The 26,824-nt window shown below is 65.0% G+C and overlaps 1 protein-coding gene and 1 long non-coding RNA gene across 2 annotated transcripts; both read right to left on the bottom strand.

Moving 5' to 3' along the window:
* Nucleotides 1–973: 973 nt before the first annotated feature.
* Nucleotides 974–8,269, bottom strand: TEKT4 (tektin 4). The gene is made up of 6 exons (XM_014848911.3): nt 7,271–8,269; nt 4,501–4,571; nt 3,926–4,069; nt 3,054–3,276; nt 2,182–2,336; nt 974–1,280 (listed from the first exon to the last, which is right to left on the bottom strand). Exons 1-6 carry the CDS (start codon nt 7,802–7,804, stop codon nt 1,064–1,066), a joined length of 1,344 nt encoding a protein of 447 aa, XP_014704397.1. The 5' UTR covers nt 7,805–8,269; the 3' UTR covers nt 974–1,063.
* Nucleotides 8,270–14,744: 6,475 nt separating this feature from the next.
* LOC139040127 (uncharacterized) lies at nt 14,745–26,455 on the bottom strand. The gene is made up of 3 exons (XR_011494027.1): nt 25,240–26,455; nt 15,804–15,898; nt 14,745–15,167 (listed from the first exon to the last, which is right to left on the bottom strand). It is a non-coding gene; the product is annotated as an uncharacterized lncRNA (long non-coding RNA).
* Nucleotides 26,456–26,824: the final 369 nt, after the last annotated feature.

Here is a 26,824-nt window from a genome sequence, read left to right as displayed (position 1 = left end):
CGGGAATCATTATCTCCCAGCCTCTTAATGGCGGCGTCCCTGAGAGTCCTGTTGGTGAGCCGTCGCTGGGAAGCAGACGGCAGCCAGGAGCTGGTCGGGGGCGGGGGAGGGGGCTTGGACAGAGGGGCCTCACCGCCTGCCGACCATCCACAAAGTGCCTGGCCCTCCTCGGGGGGAGCCCTGGCTGTTGCACCCATGGGGGCCACAGTTCTGTCCAGACCCAGGGACACAGGGTGCAGGGTGGCGTGGGACCAGGTGGCCAGTGGGGGCTCTGCGGTCCCCACCCCCCCCACACCCCACCTGCCTCACTCACTGGACGAGGAGACTGGCTGCCTGAGGTTACCGAGGTGTCTGGGAGTGGAGGCCCCCTAACCAGCCCGGACTGCCCCACCAGCTCAGGGTCTGTCGCCCCGGATGCCCAGCCTGTGCCAGGTAGGAGTGGCGGGGAGAGGTCCCATGGGTTCCTGGGGTGGTCACTGCCCCAGGCCCTGCCTGGCACCCTCGAGGGGCTTTGGGGCACTTTGTGGACACCCACAGACCTGGGGCCAGGTCCCTCGGGGGAGAGCCCGGCCAGCAGTGTGTTCTGACACCTCTGCTCCAGGCTCACCTCCTGCTAACAAGGGGACAGCCCATCAGCCTCGCGGTGACAGTGTCCAGGGCACATGGAAGGAAAAGAGCAGTGATGTGGTGACCAGAGACTGTGACGAGTGGACCGGAGGTGACACTCCCTCTGAAGCATCCTGCAGGTGGCCCAGGTGGGCAGAGAAATCCGTCTGTGCCTCGGTGGGGCTCAGAGCTGGGGAGAGGCCCCCAGTGGTCAGCCATGAGCAACAAAGTGGGGCCTCTATGACACTTGGCTGACCCCTCTCCCCAGGTGGTAACTGGGGGCTGGGCTGGGACAACGAGGTCCATCCACAGGCTGAGCCCACCTGCCCAGGTCGCCGCCTCCAGAGCATGCCAGGACCACATGCCATGAGGAGAAAGCTAATGTGCTCTTTATTTGAGGGGTGGGGGACGAGTCCAGCCGGGTGAGTGGGGGTGCCCACCACGGGGCCAGCCCCCGTCACTGGTAGCCGGCCAACTGGAGGACGGTGGGGTAGCGGGCGCGGTGGGTCATGCACTTCTGGCGGTCGATGAAGAGGCTGTTGGTCTTGACGGCGATGTCCTTCTCCAGGCTCATGCGTGTATCCTCCAGGTTGCGCAGCGACTGCTCCGCTTCCAGAAGCTTCTCCCTCAGTGCTGCAAGGGATGCGTTCAGCTGTTCCACCTCGCTCACCAGCCTGCGGGGTTTGGGGGAGGGCGGGGTGAGCTGGGGGGACCAAAGCCTGAGATTCCAGGGCTGGGAACCCCACTGAGGGGTCCTTGCCCAGGTGCTCACCCAGAAAAGGACCCAAAAGTCCTGAAGGAATCCAACCAGCAGTGCTGGGGGGGGGGGGGGGTGGGCCCAAGAGTGTGGGAGAGGGTGTGTGCCGGGCTCCTGGATGAACGGATGGAAGCCCACGGGACGGGAGGATGAATTCAAAGGACCAGCTGGCTGGGGCCTGAGCTGGGGCCTCCTCCAGCCGACCCCTGACCCCTGACCAGAGGGGCGCCTGTGTCTCAGGACAGTGAGGGGTTCAGTGTTCCACAGTGACACCATGTGGCAGTAACACACAATGGCAGCTGCGCACGGAGGCTCTGGGCTCCTCTATTCCTGACAGCGGGACAGACTCCTTTGGAGCAAGCAGAGAGAGGCCCACATTTCCTGGATAAATGGGGGACAGAGAAAGAAGAACGCCCGAGTGGGGGGCACTTCTGTCCACAGGGGCAACTGGGCTTCGAGCTGGAAAAACAGAAGACAGGAGCCCACCTACCCCACAAGCCTGGACGTGGGTCTGCCTGTTACAGCAGAGGTGTGAATGGTGTCCACGGGGCAGGTGGGACCCTCAGACCCCAAGTTCCTCACCCGGAAGATCACTCAGCCCAGCGTCAAGCATCGGGGCGCGCGTGGGGACGGGGACCCCGCGTGTGTGTGTGCTGCGCTGTGTGTGGCCCAGAGTCTGCCCTCTGCGCATCTGCTGGGCTGTGTGTGGGGTGTTCATGGTGTCCCCAGAGGTGGAGGGAGGCCCGGAGGCAGGTGGATGGCTCCTGGATGGTGGGCAGTGGCCCAGCCCGCCCAGGACGGCCCCGCACTGCAGGCACCTGAACTGGGCGGTGTCCCGACACAGCTCTACGTTGGGCCGGAGGGAGCGCTGGTACAGGCGGGTCTGAGCCACCTTCAGAGGGGCCTCCTTGTCCTTGATGGCCTGCTTCAGCGCTGCGACATTGTGCTCCTGGTCCGTGATCTCTCGCAGTGTCTGCACAGGACAACCCCGTGGGTGCCAGCGCCTCCCCCACCCCACCCCAGCATACGGGTGGGTCTGACCTCCGCCCCCAGCCCTGGGGCCCTGTCCAGCGCGTGGCCTGTCCGCTGGCTCTGGGGGAGGATGTGCACGGCCACTTCGGCCCTCCCAAGGGCACCCAGGGAGCTGGTGGGACAGCAGAGCCTGTCATCCAGCAGCTCTGGCCTGAGTGCCCCCAGCCCTGAGGGTCACCAGCCCCCAACCCTGGTCAAGAACCAGAGACTCAGAGGCAGCGAAGGTCACCCTGAGCCTAGGGTCATGGCCCAGCCAGGCCCAGGCTAGGCCCAGGGACACCCCACCAGGCAGCCATGCCCGGTCACCTCCTGCCTTCTTCCCTCCTCCTGGTTGCACCTAACGGCCCCTCCTGGTCACTCACTCTGGTGGCAATGCCAGCCGACCACCCCAAATGTCGCTTGGTTTTTCGTTTGTTTAGTGAGGGCCTCTGGGGTCCCTCCGGATGGGCGGGGCAGAGGAGGAGCAGGAGCAAGGCCAAGTCATGACCCAAGCTTGGTGGCCGTGTCGGGCCAGGGCTGGGCCACAAGAAACCCGGTCTCTTTCTGTGGCTGAGGGCGCCCAGCCCCCGGGGCTGGCCGGGGCGTGGCCTGGGCACGAAGTGGGCGTGGCCTGGGCGGGGCAGGCGTGACTGGGCGTGGCCTGGGCGCAGCGGCACACCTTGCGCAGGTGGTGCTCCAGCTTGTGGCGCGCGTCCTCCAGCTCCTCGCAGCGGTTCCCGAAGGCCAGGTTCACGGCGTCACACTGCAGCCTCAGGTCCTCGGACGTGTCCCGCAGGATGCAGTCGATGAGCCCCCGCAGGTTGGCCGAGGCCAGGTGCTCGCGCTCCGCCCGGCACAGGTTTTCCTGGGTGAACTTGGCCCACGTCTCAGGCGTGGAGGCACTGCGGGGGTGGGCGTGCGGGCACTGGGGTCCGTAGGGGCACCTGCCAGCGGCTCCGGCCCACTGGTCCCTCCCCACGACCCCCGCGGCCAGTGATCCCCGCGTTCCAGCCTGAACGCTCCCCCAGCCCCCGCCCCGCCCGGTGACCTCCGCACACAGCGCGACCCTGCGTCCCGTTACCTCTCAAGCCCCCAGCGACCTGCGCTCCGCAACTCCACGCCGCGACCCCCGGTGCCCGCCACGCTCCCATGCCTCCTACGCCCACCCCAGCCCCGCGCCGCGCCCCTCTGCCCCGCGTCCCCCAGCTGTGCCTCGCCCCTGCACCCCTGTGTCCCCAGCCCCCCGTGCCCTGTGCTCCCAGCTCCGCCCGGCGCCTCCTGTGCCCGGCGCCCCCAGCGCTTCCCGGGGCTGCGCTGCGATGGGCGGTGGCCTTGCGCCCCCTGCCGGCCGCGCGCGGAGCTGCAGGTCAGCCCCCTGCCTGGGACGGCCCCGTGCGGTGAGGACCCGGGAGGCCGCGGAGGCCGGCGGGATGGGGAGGACGCCCAGCAGAGGGACGGGGAGCCCAGGCAGGTTGGGGGGAGGGGCAAGGGCGCGGGGACAGGGTGTTTGGGCGGAGGACCCCCCGGAAGGACTGGGGCTGGGCCGCCCACCTCTCCTCGAACTTGGTGGAGTGCGGGTGGAACTGCACGTCGGTGCTCTGGTTGTGGTAGCGCGCGCAGGTGTCGTCGATGTTGTAGGCCTCCACCTTGTCGGACCAGTCCATCTCGCACGTCTCCTTGTGCTCCCGGTTCAGCCTGGGGCGGGCAGGGCCTGCGTTTGAGGAGGGAGGGGGAGCTGGGCCTCCCAGGGGCGTGGTACAGGGCAAGCCCCCCAGGAGCCAGCCCGCCTCCAATTCTCTGCTGGGAGCGAGGCCATCTCATCTGCCTAGCGTGGGGGTCCTCGGTCCGCGGGCCCCCTGGCCAGCAGTGTCCAGGAGCAGCTTCCCCACCGCGGATGCTGGCTTGGGCTCTGGACGCCTAGGGCTCACCCCCCACACACACAAGAATCTGCCACCCCCACCCACCAGGTGCCCGCCCGGCCCTGCACTCTGGGCTGTGACCTGGAGCAAGCCCCACCTCTCTGAGCCTCATGGCCAGGTCACCCCGACTTCCTGCCCAGAGCCAGCCCCAGGGATAGGAGAACAGGGGTCATCCCGAGGGCAGCCGTGGAGGCCACAGAGACCCACCGGATCTGGTTCACGGCCTGCATGATTGTCCTTTTCAGGAGCTCCTGAATGTTCCGGATGAGCTCGGCCTCCTGGGGAGAAGACCCCCGTCCCCGGTGAGGATCTGCTGACGGCCGGGCTGCTGTGGGCCCGTGATCCACCCCTTAAACGCCAGGAAGAGCTGAGATTTGGGGCGACATCCAGGGGAGCTGGGGCACCTGACCCCTGGCTGGGTGGCCTGGGGCCAGACGCCCATCTGTTGACCCCCAGTCTCTTTCCTGGAAGGTGGGGCTGAGGCCAGCTCTTTCTCGTCAAGTTTATTCTGGGCTTTTGAACGTTCTCTTTGGTGCACTGCGGTGGGCTCCTGTCTTCTGGGGGCTTCTAATGGGCTGCGGGGCAGGTCACCCAAAGGCCATTCCCACCTGCCCTGGGCTCTGGGGGCCATCCCTGCAGCCCACCCAGGGCACTGAGGGCATCAGCCTGCCTGTTGGCCCCTGGGCAGCCCGGCCCACAGCCTCCAAGGACCCCAGCTCCTGGGGACCAGGTGCCCCCCAGGGCTGCTCCTCAAGCCTTGGGCTCAGAGAGGCCTTCCCCACACGGAGAACACAAGGGGAAACCCTGTGTTTCTTTCTGCGACTCCATGCTCTCATTTTCTGTGTGCAAACAATCCATCACTCTGATTTGAATTTTCACCGCCATCAGGCACTGAGCCCCCATGTGTCCAGGTCTGTCCCCCGTCCCTGCACCATTGCAGGAGTCCGTGCACTGGGCTCAGGGCGGAGGGGTTGCACATGGAGCCTTAGGAGGTTCTTGAGCAGCCGAGGGTGGGGTCAGGTGGTGGGGGCCAAGGAGCAGGCTGGGGCCTGGGGGAGAGCAGGAGGGGGAGGGGAGAGACTCAAGATTCTGGCCTGAGCTTGGGGGTGCAAGGGGTGCCCGGAGCCCCTGGTGGGCTGTTTTCCTCCCCGAATCTCCCATGAGTGCCCACGGCCTGCAGCCTGTTCTCAGGGAGCCCCCAGGCTCTGAGAGCTACCAGAGGTGTACCCACCGGGATCAGGGGCCTGGCCAAGGTACCTCCCTGATCTTTTGGGGGGCTGCCCCAAGGACCAGTCCCGCTGGTGGCCTCAACCACCCCCCCACCCCGTCCACACCTGCACACTGGTCTGTGCCTGGATTTCAACCATGGGCGTTGGGGTGGGGGGGGGGGATGCTATAGTGGGCTTGGCCTCCAGGAGCTCAGGGTCTGGCTAAATTTTCTTGATCTGGGGTGACCCGAGGGGCCGCACAGAGAGTGCCAGGACCCAGGGGTGATCGAGGGACTGCCCAGCAGGTGTAGGTGCCACCAGGACATGACCAAGAGGGGCCCCCCAGCCCTGCACACATTCCAGACCTCAGGGGGCCACCTCAGAGGGCTCAGCTCAGGCCCCGCCGTGTCTTCAGAGGGTGTGTCGAGGGGTGTCAGGGCTTGTGGGGGAACAGGTTAGGCCCCTCCCTGCCTCAGTGGCCTCTGACTGTCCCATCCTCGAGCAAACGTCCACAGCACATGTCCCAGGTGTGAATCCTGTCCTGGCCTGGGCTCTGCCTCATCCCGTGGGAGCCATAATAGGGAGACACTGCAGGGGCCCTGGACATGGGGTTGGGACGAGTGGACAAGTGCCAAGGTCCAGCCCCAGCCCCCATACATGCTCAAACCCCCATGTCTGGACCTGCCCCCAGGACGCAGTGTCTCCAACCCAGCAAGTCTGTGCTGGGGGCCACCTTGCAGGGAGCCCGACCTCGCCCAGCGCCCACTGTGAGGATCAAGCTTGGGCAGGTCAGACTGGGTGCCCCTCTGGGGCCAGGGAGGACACTCCCTCCTGGGTGGCCTGAGCCCGGAGCCTGTCCACAGCCAGGACTGCCCCAGCACCCAGTGCTTCTGGTCCCCGACTTACGAACAGAGCCAGCTTCTCTGTGCCCGGTGTGGGCCTGGGTGTGTGCTCCACGTGTGCATGTGTGCAGAGGGTTTTGTGTTCTGTGTGTGTGTGTGTGCAGAGGCGTGTGCTCCGTGTGTGCACGTGTGTGCTCCGTGTGTGTGTGCTCCGTGTGTGTGTGCTCCGTGTGTGTGTGGAGAGGTGTGTGCTCCATATGTGCACGTGTGTGCTCCGTGTGTGTGTGTGCTCCGTGTGTGCACGTGTGTGCTCCGTGTGTGTGTGTGTGGAGTGGTGTGTGCTCCATGTGTGCACGTGTGTGCTCCGTGTGTGTGTGTGTGCAGAGGGTTTTGTGTTCTGTGTGTGCGTGTGTGTGGAGTGGTGTGTGCTCCGTGTGTGTGTGTGTGGAGTGGTGTGTGCTCCGTGTGTGCACGTGTGTGCTCCGTGTGTGTGTGGTCCATGTGTGCACGTGTGTGCTCCGTGTGTGTGTGTGTGCAGAGGTGTGTGCTCCGTGTGTGCACGTGTGTGCTCCGTGTGTGTGTGTGGTCCATGTGTGCATTTGTATGCAGAGGCGTGTGCTCCGTGTGTGGTGTGTGCTCCATGTGTGCACGTGTGTGCTCCGTGTGTGGTGTGTGGTCCATGTGTGTGTTTGTATGCAGAGGCGTGTGCTCCGTGTGTGGTGTGTGGTCCATGTGTGCATGTGTATGCAGAGGTGTGCGCTCCATGTGTGTGTGTGCACAGGGTGTGGGCTCCCTGGGCCTGTGTGCAGCCACGCGGTGCACTGGTGCCAAGTCTTCATCTTCCGGTGTGGTGGGCTCACGTGTGAACCCCCTGGGACAGGTGAGGGTGGGGTCTGCCGTTCTGGGAGTTGGCGTGGGCCGGCGCACCTTCAGCAACTCCACCTCCACGTGGTCGCGCACGAGGTCGGGGTGCTGGCGCCGCTGGCGACACTGCAGGTTGTCAGTGGCGATGCTGAAGGGCAGGGCCGTGGCGTCCAGGGCGTGCTCCAGCCGCTGCTTCTGCGCCAGCAGCAAGTCGGTCTCGGCCACCAGGTCGTGCACCTCGCGCTGCAGCTCCGACTTCCAGCAGTGCGTGTCCTGCAGCCGCTGGCCCACCTTCTTGGTGGAGTCCTCCTGCGTGCGCTGGGCCAGCGCCTCCGTCTCGGCCGCCAGCTGCCGGCTCTCGTGGCGCTGCCGCTCCGACTGGTCACGGTCGGCGAAGGCCTGGTGGTAGCGGGCGTAGCAGTTCTGGAACCACTCGTCCACCAGGTACTTGGCCGTGCGGAAGCCGGCGGTGGCCAGGCCCGAGGACGTGTAGGCGCCCGTGTTGCGGGCCACATCGTACAGCTTGCGGGGCAGCTCGCATGCCGGCACCGTCTGCGGGGCGGGCTGCTTGGTCAGGAGCACGTCTGTCTGCGCCATGGTGCCCACCCGGCACGGTCAGCAGGGCAGCTCCAGCCACTCTGTCCCCGGAGCAGGACGGCCCCTGGTCTCCCGGAGACAGGTACACACCAAGCCCTCCTGTTGCTGGGCGACGGGGACCCCTCCCCCAGCGGCCCTCTTAAAGGGCCAGGCAGGGCCCCCCCCGTCCGGCGCCTGCCGGGAGTCGCACCGGGGCCCCGCCTCTTCCGCCTGTCTCCTTCATCCCTGCGGGGTCTCCCCTGGGCACGCAGGGGCCGACGCGTCTTTGATCGGGTCTTGAGTTCAGCCTCCAGTGGGAACCTGAAGTCAGACGCCCGAATCTGCCCCACACGGGAGGACGCAGGTCCTGTCCCGGGGCCAGTGTCCCCAAGGCCGCCCAGGGCAGGGCTCATTCCTGGTCCTGGGGCGCATCTGGTCCCCCATCCGGAGGGCAAGCCGGAGCGCTGGGGGACGCCCAACATGGCCAGCAGAGGGCGGCGTCAGCCGTGAAACGCTGAGCGCGGCAGCGGTTCCTGGTTCTCCGCTTCAGCTCTCCCCCTCCCGCCCGCGAGACCCCCCAGTGCTCTCTGCAGGACGTCCCCACCCCAGCACAGTCCCGCGGCCCCTGCCCCTCCTCTCTCGCTGCCACCTCGTCCCCCACTCACCCCAGGACTCCTCCTTGGACACCAACCTGGGCTGCCCCCTTCCCGTGGCCCTGACCTTTGGTTGGGCCCCCCAGGTGACACCACCTGGCACACAGCAGGGCTTCACCAATGCGGGCTCGGGGACAGCAGCTTGAGACGTCCCCCCGCACAGACTGATCCAGGGCCGGGCCTCGTGGGCAGGGACAGGGGACTCTCGGGGCTGCCGTGGCCTGAGGACCATCCTCAAGCCTCTTTGTGCCTCGATGTCCCCAATGGAAGCAGACACACAGGGTCCACTCAGGGTGGGGCCCACAGGCAGGACCACGGTTCACCTTTCGTGAGAACCTGCTTCTCCCACGGTGTCTGTCTGTGGCCGGAGCAGGTCGACCTGCTGACCCTCCCCGGGAGCCAGCGGACCCAGGGGACCCGCCGGAGCACACAGGGCTGAGCTCCATGACCTTGGACAACCTTGGGGTGCGGCGGCTGGGCTGGCAAGGAGTCCTGCCAGCATGGAGGTCCCCCTCTAACTTACTCAGAGACAGGACATGGTCCCCAAGGTGGGTTCCAGGCCCACCTGCCCTGCAGTGAGGCTGGACCAGCAGGACTTGAGCAAATGCCTGCCAGGGGACTGGGGCCCCACCCCAGCCCGCGGCAGACCCCCAGGTCTCCTCACCCTTGGTCCCCGGGCGAGAGGCGATCCTGGGGTGAGACGCCCTGGGAGGACTCTGAGGTTGGAATCTGGCCCTGCCCTTGTCTGCCATGTGGCTGGGCAGGTGGTCCTCTCTGAGCCTCAGTTTCCCCATCCGGGGAGTGGGGTTGCAGTGCCCACTGCATGGGGCTGCTGTGGGCACGGCCTGAGTGGAGGCCAGTGAATGTCTGGCCCAGCGCCTGGTGCTGGGAGTGACCAGCACCCTCCTTGGCCCCTTCCCGCCCTATGCAGCCTCAGGGGTCTCTGGGCCTGAATCCCCAGGCAGGTCGGCTGCAGGGGCTGCAGCGAGTGAGGGCTGCGAGGGCACCGTGGGCACAGCGTGCATTGAGGCATGGAGTGCGGCTGAGCATGGGCAGACAGGCAGGCTTATTGGATTTATTTGTTTCCAAATTGCATTAGTAACGGGAAAAATGAGTCTCAGGACACGCCGAGGTTCCCCGGGCTAAGTCCTTGCCAGGCACCCTCCTCCACAGCGTTCAGACAGCGGCTCGGAACCTGCCGTGGGGGAGGAAGGGCCTCAGACTCCACGTGAACACCCCCAGGGACCGGGTACCCCCTGTTCCCAAGGCAGTCCTGGAGGACACCCCCCAGCCTGCAGCCCAGGGCCCTGATCCTCTAGGAGAAACTGAGGCAGGAGGCAGCAGAGGAGGAGGGAGTGACTGATGGTATTCCTCCCTAAGAGCTCACACCAGCCCCTCAGGCCCCTGCACCCGACTCTCACATGGCCTCAGGCGTTACTCTCCCTTTGCACAGAAGGGACACTGAGTCACGGGCAGACAGCTCAGCTGGGAGGCAGCGGGCAGGATTCACACACAGGCCACTGGCTCACCTCCAGGACCCCCCAGGGGGAGCGGCACAGAGAGGATGCTGGTCCTGTGTTTCTGGGCAGAACCTCGCAGGGAGGGGACAAGCCCAGGTCCCCGATGTGGGGCCTCTGCAGCCCCTGGCTAGACCTGCTGGCACCAGCATCCCCTCAACAGACTCTGAGGCGGAGGGGTCAGCGGGGCCCCTAGCAGCTGGGCAGTGGGTTTCCAGGCAGTTGGGGGTCAGGGGGGTTCACGAGAGCCCCTGGGTCGGGACCCAGACACAGGGAGGGCAGGGCCAAGGCAGCAGTTGGAGCTTCCGGGGGTGGCCAGCCAGGGGCAGGGCACGGCTCTGTGACAGGTGTCCCTGTGCTGGGGGCGGTTTGGAGGGAGATGGACCACCTGGAGGTCCTACAGGCATCTTGTGGGCACCAGGCCTCAGGCCAGCTGGTGATGGCTGCAGAGCCACTGACCCCAGCTCTGCAGGAGGCCCTGGACGCTGGGCAGCCCAGGGGAGCCACCCCCACGCCCATCCATGTTCACGGAGGGCCTGGGCTCTGTCCCCACGCAGGGCTTGCTCACCATGGGGTCACCCTGGAACGGCTGTGACCCATCGGGGGGCCATGTCCCCGTCCCCAGGGCCCCCAGCAGGCATCCTTCATGGGTGGGCCTGGTGAGAAGGGCGCCCTGCTGGGCCCAGTCCAGTGTTCCTCAGGCCTGAGGCCCCCCCAGCCCCGCTCTGTCCCCAGCCTGGAAGTTAACCAGATGGGGAGATAGGAGCCTGTCACTTCTGCTCAGCTTCACAGCCTCCAGCACGTCCCAGGAGGCCCAGGTGGCCCTGACGGGCCCAAGGTCACTCAGACGTGGGGGCGGAGCAGAGACTCAGCCATCTGGCCTCGGCAGGCCCCAGCTGCGTCCCCGCTCCCCCACCTGGAGTGACAGCTCAAGGAGCTCTCGAGCCTCTGAGCAGACCTACCTGCCGGGCGCAGGCGGGGGGCCCGTCCCCTCCCCACCCAGCTCTCCCCAGGCCAGCAGAGCATTTTCATAACAGGAGGGTCTGAAGCAGCTCAGGCAGCCCTGAGCCGGCCACCATCACAGATGACAGAGAGGCCGGGAGCAGGGAGGGGACGTCCCGTGTGCAGGACGGAAGATAACATGCCCCTTCCTCCAGGCCCAGCAGCCCAGAGCGTGCACGGGAGGCCCAGAGATGGGCTCAGGGGAAGAAGCTTGGGAGGGCTTCCTGGAGGAAGCATCCCCTCAGCTGAGACTTGACGGGCACACAGTCCAGATGGGGGTGGAGAGCATTTCCAAGCCTGTGGGGAGGCCGCGAGGGTGGTCTGTCCCCAGCCGGCCCCAGGGTAGCTGTGGAAGCCGCTTCCCCAGGGAGGCGTCAGGCCCGCAGAGCCGGTGAGCTGCAGGCCAGGACAAGGAGACAGAGGGCATGAGTGTGGGCGGGCGGGCCTGCTGGGGGCAGGGAGGCTGACAGAGGCGAGGGCTCCTCCCGCTCAGCCCGCTGGCCGGTCCCCCCGGGGAAGTGAGTGGACTCAGGACTAGGGGCACTCAGGACCACAGACGCTGTCCTGTGCCCATCTCACCTGGGGCGGACATCGCCCTGTGACTCAGTTCATGTGCTGAAGGTGGGCGCTGCGGGGGGGCTCTGGCAGCTGTGTCCACATCCAGGGCTCGGGGGCTCTGTGCAGCCCCCAGCAGCCGTCGAGACATTGGCTCCGTCATCCAGGATGTCCCCACCGCCGTGGCCTGGCTTTGCTGCGAGAGGCTCTGGAGGTGGGTGGTGTGGGCAGTAGAGTTTCCCCATCTGTGAAACGGGAGTGAGGGCAGTCCCTCCCTCATGGGTGCTTGAGGATGGAGCGAAGCGGGTGCATGCAGCTACTGGCACGGTCGGCCCCTGGTCTGAGCGCCCTGACTCCCTGGCCTCCTCCCCACTGGAAGGCTCTGGGTCAGCGTCAGCCCCCACGCTCAGTCCTTCCCGGCAAAGCCTGTGGCCCATCCAGGTAGAGAGGCCGGCGGCAGGTGGGGAGAGGCTGGGAGGGTCCAGAAACAGGCAGGTGGGGGACCAGAGGGGCCCATGAGGAGGCGACAATTGCCCCAAGCAGCACGGGGCCTGGGAGCCGGACACCGTGCCCTTGACCCCTGGGAACCCCGCGCTCCAGAACTAAGTCCAGAGGCGGCCACGTGAAGTGGCTCTCAGAAGAAGCCGTCAGAGTCCAGAGTGAAAGGAGGTGCCCGTAGATCGTGGCTGCGGGAGCCGATCCGTGTCCGACCGTTGACGGACCATGAGGAGCCGCGGGCGCAGGCAGACCGGGTGCAGAGAAACAGAAATGGCTCTAAAGAGAAACTTCCGCCCCACGAGGCGAACGAGGCCCGGAGTGCCCGCCCGCCCGCGCAGCGGGATCCTCAGCCCTTCCCGGTGACCTGGGAGAGCCACCCTCATGCCGGGTGCCCATCTGTGCTGAGGCTCCGCGGGAGGCGGGAGAGGCGGCGCCCAGAACAGGGGCTGGCACGCGGTGAGCAATGCAGGAACCTGGCTGTTATTCCTGCTACTTTTTTATTGTGGTGAAACAGGGCAGGAAATTCACCGTTTCCACCATTGTGTATAATTTGGCGGCACTTAGTACATTCACAAGGTTGTGCAACCACCACCTTTGTCTACTCCTGGGACCTTCCTATCACCCCGAAAGGAAGCCCCGTCCATCAGCGGCCACTTCCCACGCCCCTCCCCCCGCCCCCAGCACCCACCGCTCTGCCTCCCATCTCTGCAGGTTCACGTCCTCTGGACGTTTCTTAGAACCAGAACCACGATATTGGCCCTTTTGGATGTGGTTCTCTCCACGAAATGCTGTTCTCAGGATGCGTCCAGGTCGCAGTGTGTTGGCACTTCCTTGCTTTTCATGGCTGAGTAATATTCCACCACGTGGATGGATCACGCTGTGTTTCCCATTCACCTGTTGATGGACACGTGGGTCGTTTCCACCTTTCGGCTGCTGTGAATAGATCTGTGATGACTGTGGGCGGACAGATTTTGCTTGGACGCTGTTTTCAGTTCTTTAGGGGGTACGTTCTTATTTTTATTACCGAGACATGACTTGAAAAGTCTCAAAGGCCACAACTGTGGAAACATGGAAATGAAACCATGGCCATGTGGCGAGGGGCTTTCAACTCCACCTTCCTGGTGTCTTAAAAATAACAAAATCTGGACAGCTGCCTGCCACCACCACACCCCATCACACCAGGAGAGATGAGGGAGGTGGGAACATAGCGTGGGGGGACCTAGCCAGCAGGTTCAGCTTTTTTTTATTATTATTATTTTGCTGAGGAAGACTGGCCCTGAGCTAACATTCGTGCCTGTCTTCCCCTACTTTATATGTGGGACGCCTACCACAGGTGATGACTGCCCCATCAAGGTCACGCAACAGGGGTCAGTCGGAGGACCAGAAGACTCCGGTTTGCTGAGTGGTGCCACGTCCGCACCCGGGATCCGAACCAGCAAACACCAGGCTGCAGAAGTAGAATACGCAAACTTAACCACTGCACCCCCGGGCCTGCCCCCAGGTTCAGCTTTTCCGGAAGCATTGGGAAGGCAGCATCGAGGACAAGCCGTCCCTGCCGCATCCCGGCGATTCCAGCCCTTGAAACCCAGCCCCAGGGAGTGACTGCAAATAAGGGCACATTTTAAAAGGAAAGGAAAGGAAAGTGTCGCCTGAGCCAGGCTGCCCAGCAGTGAGATTTATGACCGGAACGAAGGGGAGGGAGGTGGGTATCCGACAATCAGGCAGGAAGAGCCACAGGGAAGACTCAGCTCCAGGGACAGGGCATCGGGATCGGGACGCAGACCAGCGCTGGCTGACAGGCTTCCACGAAACCAGGGGTGCTCTAAGCAGTGGGGCGTGAAGTCACTTGACACCCTAGTTACAGTGTGACGGGCACGAGGCTGTGCTTCCCGCAGGGAGTGAGCTCCTCATCCATGGAGGAGTTCAAGCAGACATTTGTCAGGATGTGGTGGAGCAGCAGGAACAGGACAGGCCGTCCGTGATGCTGAGAGCTCCCACCTCCACGCCAGGGACACGGGCACGGAGCAGGCGGAGGAGCGGCCCAGAGCCGGCCCGTGGGAGCCGGACAGAGTCCGGGAGCGGGTGAGGCCCGGTCATCCCCAGCAGGAGGCAGCCCAGAGGGAGACGCTCCTGCAGCTCCATGAGAGCCGAGGCCCCTCGGGCCCTCCGCCCGCCGCCCTGGCCTGGACTCCTGGCTGCCCGCCCCATGAACGGCAGAGGCATCGGGGACGGTTGGGGGACGCTCAGCAGCTCACGGAGCAGCTGCCGTCCCCTCCAGGTGTCCCCCAAGCCTGTGGGCCGGCGGGGGTCCAGGGACTCATGGTGGAGCCTGTGGGCCCAGTGCCACACTTTCCCCTCGAGCCTGGCCCGGCCTCGGCCCCGCTGACCCCACTCCCGCCACCTTCTGGATGCTCATCTGTGGTTCCATGGTCCCCATGGACAGGCCAGGAGACCGAGGCACAGAGCGACAAGGCTGCCCCATCAAGGTCACGCAACAGGGGTCAGTGGAGGATCAGAAGACTCCGGAACCTTCTCCCAAGCTGCAGCCGGGGCCTCTCTGGACACTGCTGTGGGGACAACACCTGCCCTGCATTTAACCGCTCGGCCTCCCGGGCTAGGGGCTGCGCTGCTCCAGAGCGGAGGGCAGCGGGGCACAGGGGCACCCCCGGCCGGCTGGGGTGGGACCCTCCCCGAGGGCGGCAGGCTGGCCCGCTCAGCTGTGGCGCGTCAGCTCACCTCTGTCTCCAGACACGATTCCAGGAGAACGTTCACGTCCGGAATTTCAAGGCCAATTTTGAATTGCTTCTCTTTCCAGAAAGCGAGCCTTGCATGGCCACCAGGCTTCTGACATGAACCGACCCCGGGGGCCAGGGGCCTGGCCTCCCCTCGGGGCTCCGTCCCTCGGGGGCACATCCCCTCCTGCCTCACTTCTCGGTGGGGACCTGCAGCCCTGAGGTCCGGGCGGCCCCGGGCTCCGTGCATCCGATGGGGACCCCTGTCCCTCCGCGGGGGACCCCAAGCAACAGCAGTTTTCTTACCACGGCTGGAGCCCGAGTCCGGGCAGCCCGCGTCCCCGTCCACAGCCGGCTGGCCACCCTCTGGGCACAAGGAGGACCTGTGTCCCCAGAGCTGCAGAGGCCGTGCGCCGCGCCCGTCCTGCTGGGTGAGAGACAGGAGCAGAAGGACCCAAGTCACTTGCAGGCAGAGCATTTGGTGGCGGTCCTCCATCTACCTTGCCCTACCAGGTGACCTGTGACCTCCGTGTCCCCAAATGAGGATGATGCAGGCCCCGGACAAGCCACGAGGGACCTGGGGCAGGACAAGAAATAAACCTTTGCTGTGGGAAGCCATTGAGATGACCAGACCTCTATTACCGTGCATGGCAAACTCTGGCCCATCCCAACTGATCAGGCCTGTGACTCCGGACCCGGGTCATCCCGGCTTCACCACACCCACCCTCCCCACAGCAACATCATCCACACTCACGCCCATGCCCACCCCCTTCCTGGAATGCCTTCACTCTACTTCCTGCCAGTTCACACCTCCTCCAGGAAGTCTGCCCTGATTGCCTCCCGCAGTCTCTGAACTGGCTCCAGGCCCTCCTCCTCCTCCATCTACCTTCCATAGTCCAGAGCGCACAGCACATCCTGCATTTATAGCTTTGCTGCGAATCAAAGGAACTCAGAGAAGCTGAGGAGCTACGAGAAATGAGCCTGAGGAGCGCACAAGGGAGAGGTGGGAGATTCCCGAGGCAAAGGGACTGCAGGGGCCCTGGGAGCCATGCTGGGCGCTCACCTCGCACCGTCTGATGCCTGAGAGGGAGCACGCTCTTGGGTTCGAGCCATCATCTGCCATGTTCAGCGCAGGGAGGCCCAGCCAAATAGTTGCTCCTGTTACAAAGACAAACCCAACCACGATGACCAAACTGGACAGACACTGCCCTACCCAAGGGGTTTCTGAGGCCGCCTGGTGGATGTCAGCCAATGGTTTCAAGGCTGACAAACCAAATGCCATCCTGGGTCACATTAAAAGAGGTATAGAGTTCCCAAACGAAGGAAGTGATAGTCCCACTCCCTTCCACACTGGCCAGAGCTTGCTTGGGAGATTAGAGGATAATGTTCTGGAAAGTGGGGTGTTGGCTAAGTGGGGCACCCAGGGCAGAGCAACCAGCCAGGGTGAGGAACGACACCACAGCCCCAGGGGAAGGGTCTGCAAAGGCACAATTTTGAGAAGAGGGTTCAAGGGGTGGCTGAGCATCAACAAACCCCTCCATGCAATTCAGCCCCCTAAACTCTTGCAATGAGCAGACCCCCTCTAACAGCGCCTTGGGGGCACCCCTTGGGGTCTGACCCCCGTGCGTTTCCTGCTAACTGTGATGTCCTTCACGCCGTCACCCTGGGGAGCCTACTGAGCCAGCCCGCTGTAGCCGCGTTCTGGGCCGGGGGGCCCCGGGGAGCACTGAGCGGGGGCCTCCTAAGCTTGCCGCCCGCCTCCCAGTCCACGAGTTTCCGCAAGAACAGCCAAATCCCCGGTTTATCAGCTCAGCTTGATCTCCAAACCTCCCCGTTTCTCAGAGAACAAAATTAAATACGGGATTTAGGGAGATCCTGCGTCGGCCTGAGCAGGGCCAGGAGCAAGCTGCCACCACGAGCCACTGCTCCCAGGGACGAGGGGCACGGGCGGCGGAGGAAGGAGGTCGTGCTGAGCGAGGCCCGAGCGGCCACCTCCGCCGGGTGGGCACCCAGAGCCGCCAGTGCGTCTCTCGCCCCGTGGGCCCGGAGGAGGCGGGGCCGGTGCCGGGAGCCATGGGACTAGAGGCTCCGCTGGCCCCAGACAAGGTCACCATGCCGACTGGCTGCTCCAAGGCAGACGGGACTCGGGAGCTCGGGCACCTGCTCCAGGAGGGCCGCTGACCAGTGTGACCACTGGGCGGAGGGGAGACCGGCTCCAGAGCTGACCTGCGGGTTCCAGTCCCAGCCCTTGGTGGCCTCTGGAAGGACCAGCCAGGACCCCAAGAGGCACGGGGCTCAGAGGGGTTCCTGCAGGGCCACCACCTGCCCACCGCAGGGCACCCGTGATGCCCAGCGCCCCAAAACCCTAACCCTGGGGCTCTGGGAGCCCTCACACCCTTGCCCCTTGATGCCGGGAGGGGAAGTGTGCCGGCTCGGCGGGGAGACCACGAGGGAGCGTCTGTGTTTGTGGCCTGGACCCTGCCCCACACGGCTTGTCCCGTGGCCGGTGTCCGTCTATGCCCTGTCTCTGTGATAAACTGTACCCGTGAGTGTCGTGGCTCCCAGTGAGCCTGTGCGTCCCTCACCGGACCTCAGGGTGACCTCAGGGACTCCTGGGCATGAATTGGTGTCGGACGCGAGGGTGGTCTTGGGGACGGTCCCCTAACTTTGCCCCCTGCTCCAGGCTGAACAGGTGGAAGCCAGGGGGCCGGGGAAGGGCAGTGGGGCCCAGGGAGACAGTCACGAGGCCGGCCCAGTGGCTCAGGGCTCACCTCCCGAGGGCCCAGCAGACCCCCTCCTCCGTCTGCCTGGCCTGACCGCCTGCCACCTGCGCTGTCTGCCCGTGTCCAGGTCCCTTATTCTGCAGGTGGGTGTCTGCCACCAGACGGGCTCTGCTGGTCTCCGATGGGCCTGCACCATCACCTCTCAGCCAGGCTGGGCCCGGCAGACCCCGGTGGACATGACCGCACTGAGGGGGCCAATCCCAGCCTATGGTTGTCCACATCCCGGAAGCCATGGTCTGGGGGTGGCAGATCCTGGCAGGTCATGGCGGAGGTGTGGGAGTGCTGGGTGCTGGGCTGTGAGCAGGTCTGGGGTCTACGCAGCCCCCAACCCACTGAGTGACTGCACAAGTCTCTGGCTGCCTCTGTGCCCATCAGCTTATAACCAGAGTGACAGGATCCACTGACCAGTTCCCAGGAGGGAGGCTGTGGGGCTGGCCCAGAGAGGCAGCTCAGGGCTGGGCTGAGGTTGTTTTTAATGGGGTGTCTTGGCAGGTCAGGCCCCATCTGGGGTCAGAGGGACCATGTTGGTATGTGGCCCACACCCTGACCCGGCCCTGCGTCTCAGGCCTCGGTGCTGGCTGGACTGGCCGTCCCGGCTGCCCTGGCACTGGGATCCAGTCCTGTGGGTCTCGGCGGGTGCTCACACCACCCCGGCTCCTGGCCCTCTCCGGCCCCCACTGCCTCTGCAGCCCCCGGAAGACCAACCTGGAGGAGGCCGGTCCAAGGCTGAGAGGGGACCCGGGGCGGCCTGGGGTGGGACAAGGCTGTCCCAGCCTCATGCAGCAATGACACGAGCCCGGCCAGCCTGATGCTGCGGATGGTGCAATCTGGGGGACTGGGGCTGGGAGGGGCCGCAGAGGGGGTCCCCTGACCCTGCTGCACAGAGGGAGCCCAGGGCCACCGCAGGGGTGCCTGCCCCCCACCCTGACCTCAGTTAGCCTGCCCCTGGCCCCCCTGCCCCTCCTGGCCAGCCTCTAGGGCAGCCACGCTCCCCACTCCTGGCTCTCTGACACCCCCAGGCCAGTCTCAGCCCCAGCGACCTTGGGCTGTCCTGGCAGAGGAGTGGGGGTAGGGGGCAGCATTGCTGTCAGCGCCTCTGATGTTAAGAGGCTCCGGCAACATCGTCTGCAGTTGCTTCTGCAGCAATCGAGCCGGTCAGGGGTGTGTGGGCACCAGATAAGAGCCCAGAGGGTCATTTGGAGGGCAGGCACAAAAGACGGTGGAGAATGCCTTCTTCCCCGGCCACCCCCTGCCTGCAGCCTGCCCGCCCCCGCCGTCTCATCCTGCCCCTCTGGAGGCAGCTGGTCAAGGGCATGGAGCTGCCCCAAAGTCAGGCTGCCTGGGTGAGCCCACATCCTGCCTGTGCGCTGTGTGACTTCTATCAACTCCCCAAGCCTCTCTGTGCCTTGTCTGCAAACCAGGAGCCATAGTCTGCTTCCCTGGCTGCAAGATGTCCATGATGGGGTGTCCAGCCCTCAGCCTGGTGGGCTTCAGGGCCATGGTGAGCCCGGGTGGCTCCTGTCCTCCCACCACTGACTTCTCGGTTCCTTGGCCCATTAGGGAGGTCGATGAAGTCTGAAGCTCCTCCCATAGCTCCATGGGCTGGCAGTGGAGTTGGGGCCGTGGGGACCTGGGACGTGCGGCCCTCCTCCTGGCAGGGTTGGGGGCCCTGACGCCCACTGGGGCTAGGCTGCACCTGCGACTCCCCCATCAGACAAGAGGAGTCGGGCTCCCACATGCAGTGTGACTGGGGGGTCCTCAGACCCCATATATCCCCCACACAGGGGCCACCCAGGCCCCTCCCTTCACCCTCCTAGGGTCACCCCAAGCCCCATGGGACCACCGCCCACCTCATCCTCCAATGGCAGCAGCTCCCAACTAGGGGTGACTTTGCTCCCAGGGGACACGGGGCAAAATGTCCAGGGACAACGTCTGGAAGCATTTCTGGCTGCCACGGCTGCAGAGGAAGGGGTGCTCCTGGCATCTGGCAGGTAGAAGTGTGGGTGCTCCTCAGCATCCGCAGTGCCCGGACGGCCCACAGCTAGGACAATCCGGCCCGAGGGTCAGCAGGCAGGTGGGGAGGGTGGGGAGGTGGGATGGGGAGCCCTGCCCTCGAATGCCCACAGGGGGGACCTCGCCCCAGAAGGGCCATCATGGGGACCCCACCCCAGAAGGGCCTGGGATCCTGAGAAGGGGTCCCTTCACGGGCGCTCTCTCTAAGACAACTCTTTGGCGCAGGAACAAGGCGCCGGCATCAAGGGCATCCCAAGTGCATCTGAGGGGACGTCAGGCCCGTGGCCGCACCGGGAGCCCAGGCCAGCCCCACATGCCCGGCGGCCCTGGAGAGGACGCAAATGGACCCAAGGGCCAGGCCTTCGAGGGCTCAGCTCCGCCCAGCACTTAACCCAAAGAGCCCTGAAAATAGATGGGCACGCCATGCCCTGGATGGCCCTCGCGGGAGCGGTGGATGCATCGTGGAGCCACTTAGCTGATGGAACCGGGGCCACCCGAGAGGGAGACAGCGGGCGGCTAAGTGCTTGGAGGGCAAGGGCAAGGTCACCAGCAGGGCCCCCATTCACCCCACTCCGTCCTTTCCACAAGCCAGGCCCGGGCTCGGGTGCACCCCACGAAGCACTGAGGCCCCACGCCCACAGGCCTGGTCTCTGAGCTCAGAGGTCCGAGGGGGAGCACACTTTCCTTGTCAGTTCCTCGGTTTCACTCCCAGGTGTTGCCGTCCCTCCCCACGCGTGCAGTCCTGGGTGAGCCTGGGACCCTGGGTTGCTGGTTCTCAGGGTCCCTGGGTGCCCCCCACCCCACCAGCCCTGCCAGTGGGGCGACAGTGGAGCTCCGGAGGTCAGTGCAGCTGCAAGCACGGTCCCGAGAGGGACAGGGACCCACGAGGAGGGCTCAGTCGCTGTCCTCTGCACTCCAGGGGCTCTCAGGGCTGGGTGCAGCATCCGGGGACCCTGGAGGGCCACGGAGCAGGGCCCTGGGGGCACAGGGAGGCCAGCCCTAGGTCCTGAGCCCATCGGAGATGTGGGGACGGGCCCGGGCTGGGGACCTCAGCTCTGGGTCTCCCACAGGCGCCAGCCTGCACGGCCTGGGCTCCTCTGGGAGCTGACAGTGACCAAGACAGGAAGGAGGGGGGTGGAGGGTGGGCATGGCTGGGCAGTGGGAGGGCGGGTCCTCCACCTGGCCCGTAGCCCCCCGCCTCTTGGTGGGTGTAAGGACAGAGTCAGGGTGGGCGGCTCCCCCGACATGTGGTGACCACAGACGCCAATTTTCCAAATGCGTGCAGACCACCCTGTGTGTGCCAGGTGCCCTGCTGGGCATGGGAGTCATCGGAGATGGGACTGGCCCTGACCCCAGTGGCCTATCAGAGGCCCACTCTCCACAGGACCACGGACCCAGCTAACATCCACCCTCCGGGACCCCCAAGAAGGGCAGGGAGCTTCCTAGGAATTGGGGTCTTCTCTGTGGGTGGGGGCACGATTCAGACATGGCCTTCCACCGTCCAGGCAGGGCCAGTGAGGGAGGGGCGAGCTCAGCCACGGGGCTGGGGGAACGGCACCCCCCCCGTTAGTGCTCCCCCCACGGCCCCAGGTGGCTCTAAACAGCCATCAGCGTCAGCCGAGGCATCGACCCGCTGACCCACAGAGAGAGGGTGAGGCCGCCTGCCCGCTACCCTCCCCTGCCGACAAACTTCGCATTATCGTCCAGTCCTCCTTTTCTTGAGAAGGGAGGTGGGCCCTGGGGACCCGCCTCTGGAAGGAGCAGGCCCCCGTCCCAACAACATTAGCTCCAGATTACCAGGGCGGTCCTTCCTGGGGGCTCTGCATGCCCCCCATGACTGCCAGGGCCCCCTGGGCCCCTGCTCTGGTCAGGCTGACCTCGTGGGTCCTGACAGCCCAGGGCATTCGCTTCCAGGGCTTCCCCCAGGCTGCTTTTCCTCTCCATCCTCAGGACTGGGCCCTGGTGGCCCCTCCTCCCGGAAGCTCTCCAGGCCGTCCCCAGCTCCTCCTGTGCCCTCCAACTAGGCCTCCCAGGCTGCCCACACCTCTGTCTACCCCAGCCAGTGGCCTCATGAGCACATGGGCTGACCAAGCAGAGGGGCCTGCAGGATTTGTGGGGCCCTGAGCTGCGGTCCCCACGATGCTGAGTCAGCGTCCTCCTCCAGGTGACATCATGACCACTGTCAGAGCCCTAGAGGGGCCACCAGCTGGGCGGACACTGGCAGCAGGAGCTCCACCCTGCATTGGGCGAGGGGGCAGCTGGCATGTCAGGGCTGGAAGAGCTGCCAGCCCAGCCCAGCTGGCAGAGCCCGGCCACTCGTGGTCACAGACAGAATGAGACCCTGGCCAGGGGCACCCGAACATTGCCCACTGTCTTGAGTAAACCACACTTCCAAGACGTGTTATTCACCTTACTGGAGGCGCTGGCTGCCTTGTTAAAGATTACCTTGATGACAGCAATTAAGGTGGTGTGTGCTTCCCAGGGCTGTCCAAACACAGGACCACAGACCGGGGGCCTAACTCAGTCACTCGTCCCCACCCGCCCCCAGCCCTGGCCAGAGAGGGACCCAGACGGCCGTGGTTTACTCCGAGAATGTGGTCTGTTTCTATGATGACGGGGCCTCCCAGTCTTGGTGGAGAATTGCTCACCAGGCCTTGGGGGTGAGGAGTGAGGGTCGAGCCAGCCCCCCACCTCTGAGCAGGGGGCAGGGGCTTCCCACTGGGCACTGCCCACCCCCTTTGCTGGGCATCCTGGACACCCGGCACCCATGGAGGTGGGGGGTTAGGTGCAGCAGAGCAAAGCTTCCTGGGCCCGGAACAGACTCGAGCCTCCCAGCTGAGCGTCATCCCGCGACCGCCTGGCTGTGTGTGCCCCCAGCTGGGGCACCAGATTACAACGTCCCGCCCTGCGTATCGAAGGTGGCGGGCGCCTTTATACCATCAGGCACACAGTGTCCTGCCCTGAACTTCGCCTGCCCGTGGCATCGGTGATCGATTATTTTAAACTCTCTAATGGTGCGTGAGGACCTAATGGGGTTTGCCATCAAGTAATTGTCCTTGGATCAATAAGGAGAGTCAGAATTTAGCGGGGCCACCACCATGCCGGCCCCACTTCGAGCCCCACTGTCTGTCCCCCCAGCTCAGCCTGGAACACTCTGGAAGGTTCCAGAGATTGGTGGCCAGGAAATTGTTTCTGGAAATACAGTGTCAGGGGCTGGGAGCAGCAGGGGCTTGGCTGGTCCCAGGGTCCCCACAAGGGCTGGGGTGCTGAATGCCATCAGCCAGCAGCCACTGCCCGGCCTATCTGCGCGCCCGCCCCGATTCTCCTGGGGGCATCGAGGGCCCCAGAGACCCCAAGAAGGCAGCCCTCTCTACAAGGTGCCTGTGGCAGGTGGGGATCCGGGATCCACATAGGAGCCAGAGACAGGAGGGGTCCCGGGGCCCCAGGCCAAGAATCCTTACTGTCCATCAAGGGAATGTGAAAACGAACGGGTTCGGAGGGTGCCAGCACAGCAGGGCAGGTGGGACGGGGGCCTTTCATCAGGCCGGGGGTCCACATGAGGAGACACAGGGTCACAGGTTGCTGCGGGACCAGCCGTGGGTGGCAGGCCCGGCCTTGGTGCCGGTCTACCCCAGAGCCGGTAGGAGCCATCCCCACACCTCCTGCCCCGTCTGCGCCGTGAGCCTGTCCCCAGGGCACCAGTTTGCCCACAATTCCCAGAGTGGGCAGGGCCAGCGGTCACCACAGGGCACGGCCGGGCATCTCAGGCCAGAGGTCAAACCCTAAATGCTCTGCCCCCGGCAGCCAGGGCCTGTCCCAGCTCTCGGGTGCAGCAGGCAGGGTGCAGGGGGGCTCCTGGAGAGGCTGCGAGCAGAGGCCCTGAGCAGAGAGAGGTCTGCAGAGCACCGGGGCCCTTGGGAGACAGGTCCAGATGCCATGCAGTCGAGGGGAGCTAGGACACAGCGGCTCCGTCCTGTCTTCCTCTGAAATCCCCTCCAGGAGGCCGAGCTCTCGGGGTCTCAGCCCCAGGGTCCCCCTCACCGGCTCTTCCTGGGCTGTGACAAGGCTGGGGCCCCAGAGGGTGTGGTCTCAGGCCCCCAGACGGCTCCCGGGCCCTCAGACAGGCCAGTGTGTGCTCACTGATTGTTTGTCATGTGAACAAGTCAAACCCATGGCAGCCTGGGGTTTACACAGATGGACGGAGCAAGGGGCCAAGGGCTTCCTCCATCCCCAGGCAGGGGCTGCCCCTCAGCCCAGGGACAGCAGAGCTGACACCCTGACCCGGACGCAGGCTGGGAGGCGCCGGGGGAGGCCAGTAGTGTCCCAGCACGTGCCCAGGCCATGGGGAGTCCTGGCTGCAGGACAGTGGCAGGGATGGGCCCCCGGTCCAGATCCCAGGCTGGGTGGGGGGGCTGGCTGAGGCCTTTTCTCTGCAGACAACCCCCCGGTTCTGAAGGGCATCACCAGCTGCTGGCACTTGGGACTAGACTGAGCGAACATTCTGTGCTCAGAAATCTCACGCACGCAATTCATGCTCAATAAAGGGAAAATCCCAGATCTGTCTGACTCACGTGTGTAAATTTGCACATTTGTGACGGCTCTGCCTCCTAATTGCTGGCAAGTTGCGTCCATCTGCTGGTTTGGGTTGCAATTTCACAGGCTGGGGAGGGTCCCTCCTCCCAGAAGACACAGTTCTCTGGCCTCCAGAACCCCTGGGCTGAGGTGGCTAGCCTCTGGGCAGCCAAGATCTGGGGTGTCCAGGTGCCCAGTTCCCAGGTGCCACCCTGAGCAGGGGGAAGGAGCTGTGCCTCAAGGACCCTTGGAGGGAGATCGATGACTCAGCTCCCTGACTCCTGCCAAGGGCCGCCCCCCAGTGCCAGATGATCCTCAAGACCTGAGGGTCCCCGTGAGGTGGAGACCCCCCCACATGGGCCATGGACGTGGCCACCTGCAGACCAGGCCCAGTGTAAGGGGCATGGAGATCCCCCTTCTAGGCTGACCTAGAAGCCCCAGGGACAAGGGCATCACGTCACAGCCCCTTCAAGGCCGGCTCCCCCACACTGCTATCTGCACCCTCGGTCTTTCCTGATTCTTGCCTCTCTCGGGAGCTTCTAGGCCGAGGGGCATGGCGGGGGTTCGTGTGGCCTGGACTGGATCTGGGTGCCAGACCCCATCAGCCCTGCTCCCTTGCTCACTGGCCAGGAGCAGCCCCAGCTGGGATGCCTGGGTGCTCAGCACCTACTCAGGAGACACTCAGGCCAGGGACGCCCTGGTCTGTATGAGGCTATGGAGGGAAGGGAGGGGGTGGCCCAGGTGTGCAACCTGGACACGGACACACGGACAGCCCAGGGCCCGGGGACCTCTCCAGCGGGGGCAGATCGGGGCACAGCCAACCTGCTTAGAGGGGGTTGGGCCCCTGTGATGGGTGGGGAGACAAACCAAGACTTGATATTGCCTGCAGGTCCCCTTCAGTGGTCCCCACAGAAGGATGGGGTCACAGCCAGTAGGGCCTGTCCCACACGAGCAGACTTCACCCCTCACCCAGCCCCCCATGCTGCCCAGTGCATCAGCAGGGAGCACCCCATCCCCACCCCGGATTGTCAGGAGGCCCAGGTTGGGGAGGAAACAGGACCACAGAAGGTGCTGGAAAATCCAGCTGCCCAGCAGGGTCCCGAGTGAGCCCGACTGGACGGCACGGCTCACCTGGCCAGACGCTGTCATTTGGCCCACGAGGGATGGAACAGGCTGGAAGCTTGGTGGGCAGTGTCCACGTCCTGCTGCCCCCTGGATGGACACCTTCCACCGTCCTCAGCCGTCACCCCCCAGGAAGCCTGGCAAGGGGTCAGTACCCCAGAGCAGTGCCGGGCCCCCAGGGAGGGGCTGTCTCTGGTCCTGCCTCCCACATGGCTGACATCTTCTCTCCTGGAGCCCACAGTGGTCCCCAGTCCCATGGCTGGCAGGGGCCCTGGGCTGTGGGTCACCCGGAATCCTCAGGGAGCGACTAGGCCACCCAAGACACCCCTTGCTCTTGTGGGAAAACCGAGGCAGAGGGAGATAGAGGCCACACCCTGTTCCTCAGTGGCCGCAGAGTCCAGCGCAGAGCACCGTGCAGCGGAGACTGCTGGTGTGATGCTGGCCACTGTGGATGGCAGGGACGGGGTGGACCCTCATTTTGTCCTTCCCTCACTGTGGCGTAGCAGAAGGGGCCAGCAGCCCCCTGGCATCATTTTGGGCCCAGCAGGAAGTTCCCCGGGGCCTGGAGTTGAGCATCACATCTTCTTGGCCTCCAGCTGGAAGCCATTTGGAGACCTTCAGCACCCCCTCTCCTGAGAGCAGAACTGGGGGGCTTGGGGTGCAGCATTCTCCCCCTCCAGGCCCAGTGGCTGCAGCCCCTGCCACCCCAGAGCATGGGGCTCCCGACGTGCCGTGAAGGACACCGTCCCCTCCTGCTGTCCAGGGTGAAAGCAGCCTAGCGAGCAGCAAAAATATTGGAACCTGGGGCTCCTCCACCCCACGGAGCCGGAGACGAGGCCGGATACACGTGGCAGTTGCCTGGCAACCCTACTGCCAGCGCCCGCGCCCCGGCACCCACGCAGCCTGGTCCTGCCTCCGCTCAGTGCCTCCAGCTCAGCCGCTCTGTGGGAGGGGGCGGCAGGTGGAGGTGACCCTCAGTGTCTCAGGGACCCGGGCCAGCCCCTCTGCAGACGGACCATGCAGCCTCTCCTCTGTCCCCCATCATGCGTCCCTTGGGCTGAGCTCTGGGCCGCAGTCCCCCGGGGAAGAGGGGTCCTGGGCTGGGGAGGGGTGGGGGTGTCTGCTGGTCAACCCTCCATGCTCAACATTCAATGTCCGACCCTAGAAAGAGGAGGATAAAATGGAGCCGCCCTCCGCCCGACCAAATGGTCCCCCTTGAGCCTCCAAATGATTCCTGGGATCTGGTCTCTGGCCCATTCTCGGACCAGTAAACGGATGCAGAGCAGCCACGCTGGGCCAAGGTCACGAGCTGCCTGGCCCCAATCCGAGGCAGTACTGGCTTTTTTGAGACATGGAAACTCGGTTTCAGCCTGGCAGGTGACAGGCCCCCCCAAGTGTAAAGCATAATCTGGGCTCATCTGGTCGGGCATATTCCCAACAAGGGATCGGTGACGTCGCCAGGGTGCAAGGGTGATGGGCCCCCCCACTGGCACACCTCGAGGTGGAGGTCTTGTGCCTTTCATCACCTGAGGTCACCCCCCTGGGCCAGCACTGGGACAGGGACCGGGGCCCAACGTGTCTGACCCATCCCAGG

This window comes from Equus asinus, chromosome 14, assembly GCF_041296235.1.
Source record: "Equus asinus isolate D_3611 breed Donkey chromosome 14, EquAss-T2T_v2, whole genome shotgun sequence".
Classification (NCBI taxonomy): domain Eukaryota; kingdom Metazoa; phylum Chordata; class Mammalia; order Perissodactyla; family Equidae; genus Equus; species Equus asinus.
Note: the sequence above shows the minus strand (reverse complement) of the source record. Positions and strands in the feature narration are given on the sequence as shown.

Bases quoted from the DNA above. Each gene is read 5' to 3' on its own strand.
- TEKT4 (XM_014848911.3), bottom strand. From the start codon at position 7,804: ATGGCGCAGACAGACGTGCTCCTGACCAAGCAGCCCGCCCCGCAGACG. The intron at 4,070-4,500 runs GTGGGTCTCTGT...TGCCCGCCCCAG, and splicing joins CAGGCCGTGAACCAGATCCG to GCTGAACCGGGAGCACAAGG. The intron at 2,337-3,053 runs GTGTGCCGCTGC...TGTCCTGTGCAG, and splicing joins TGGAGCACCACCTGCGCAAG to ACACTGCGAGAGATCACGGA.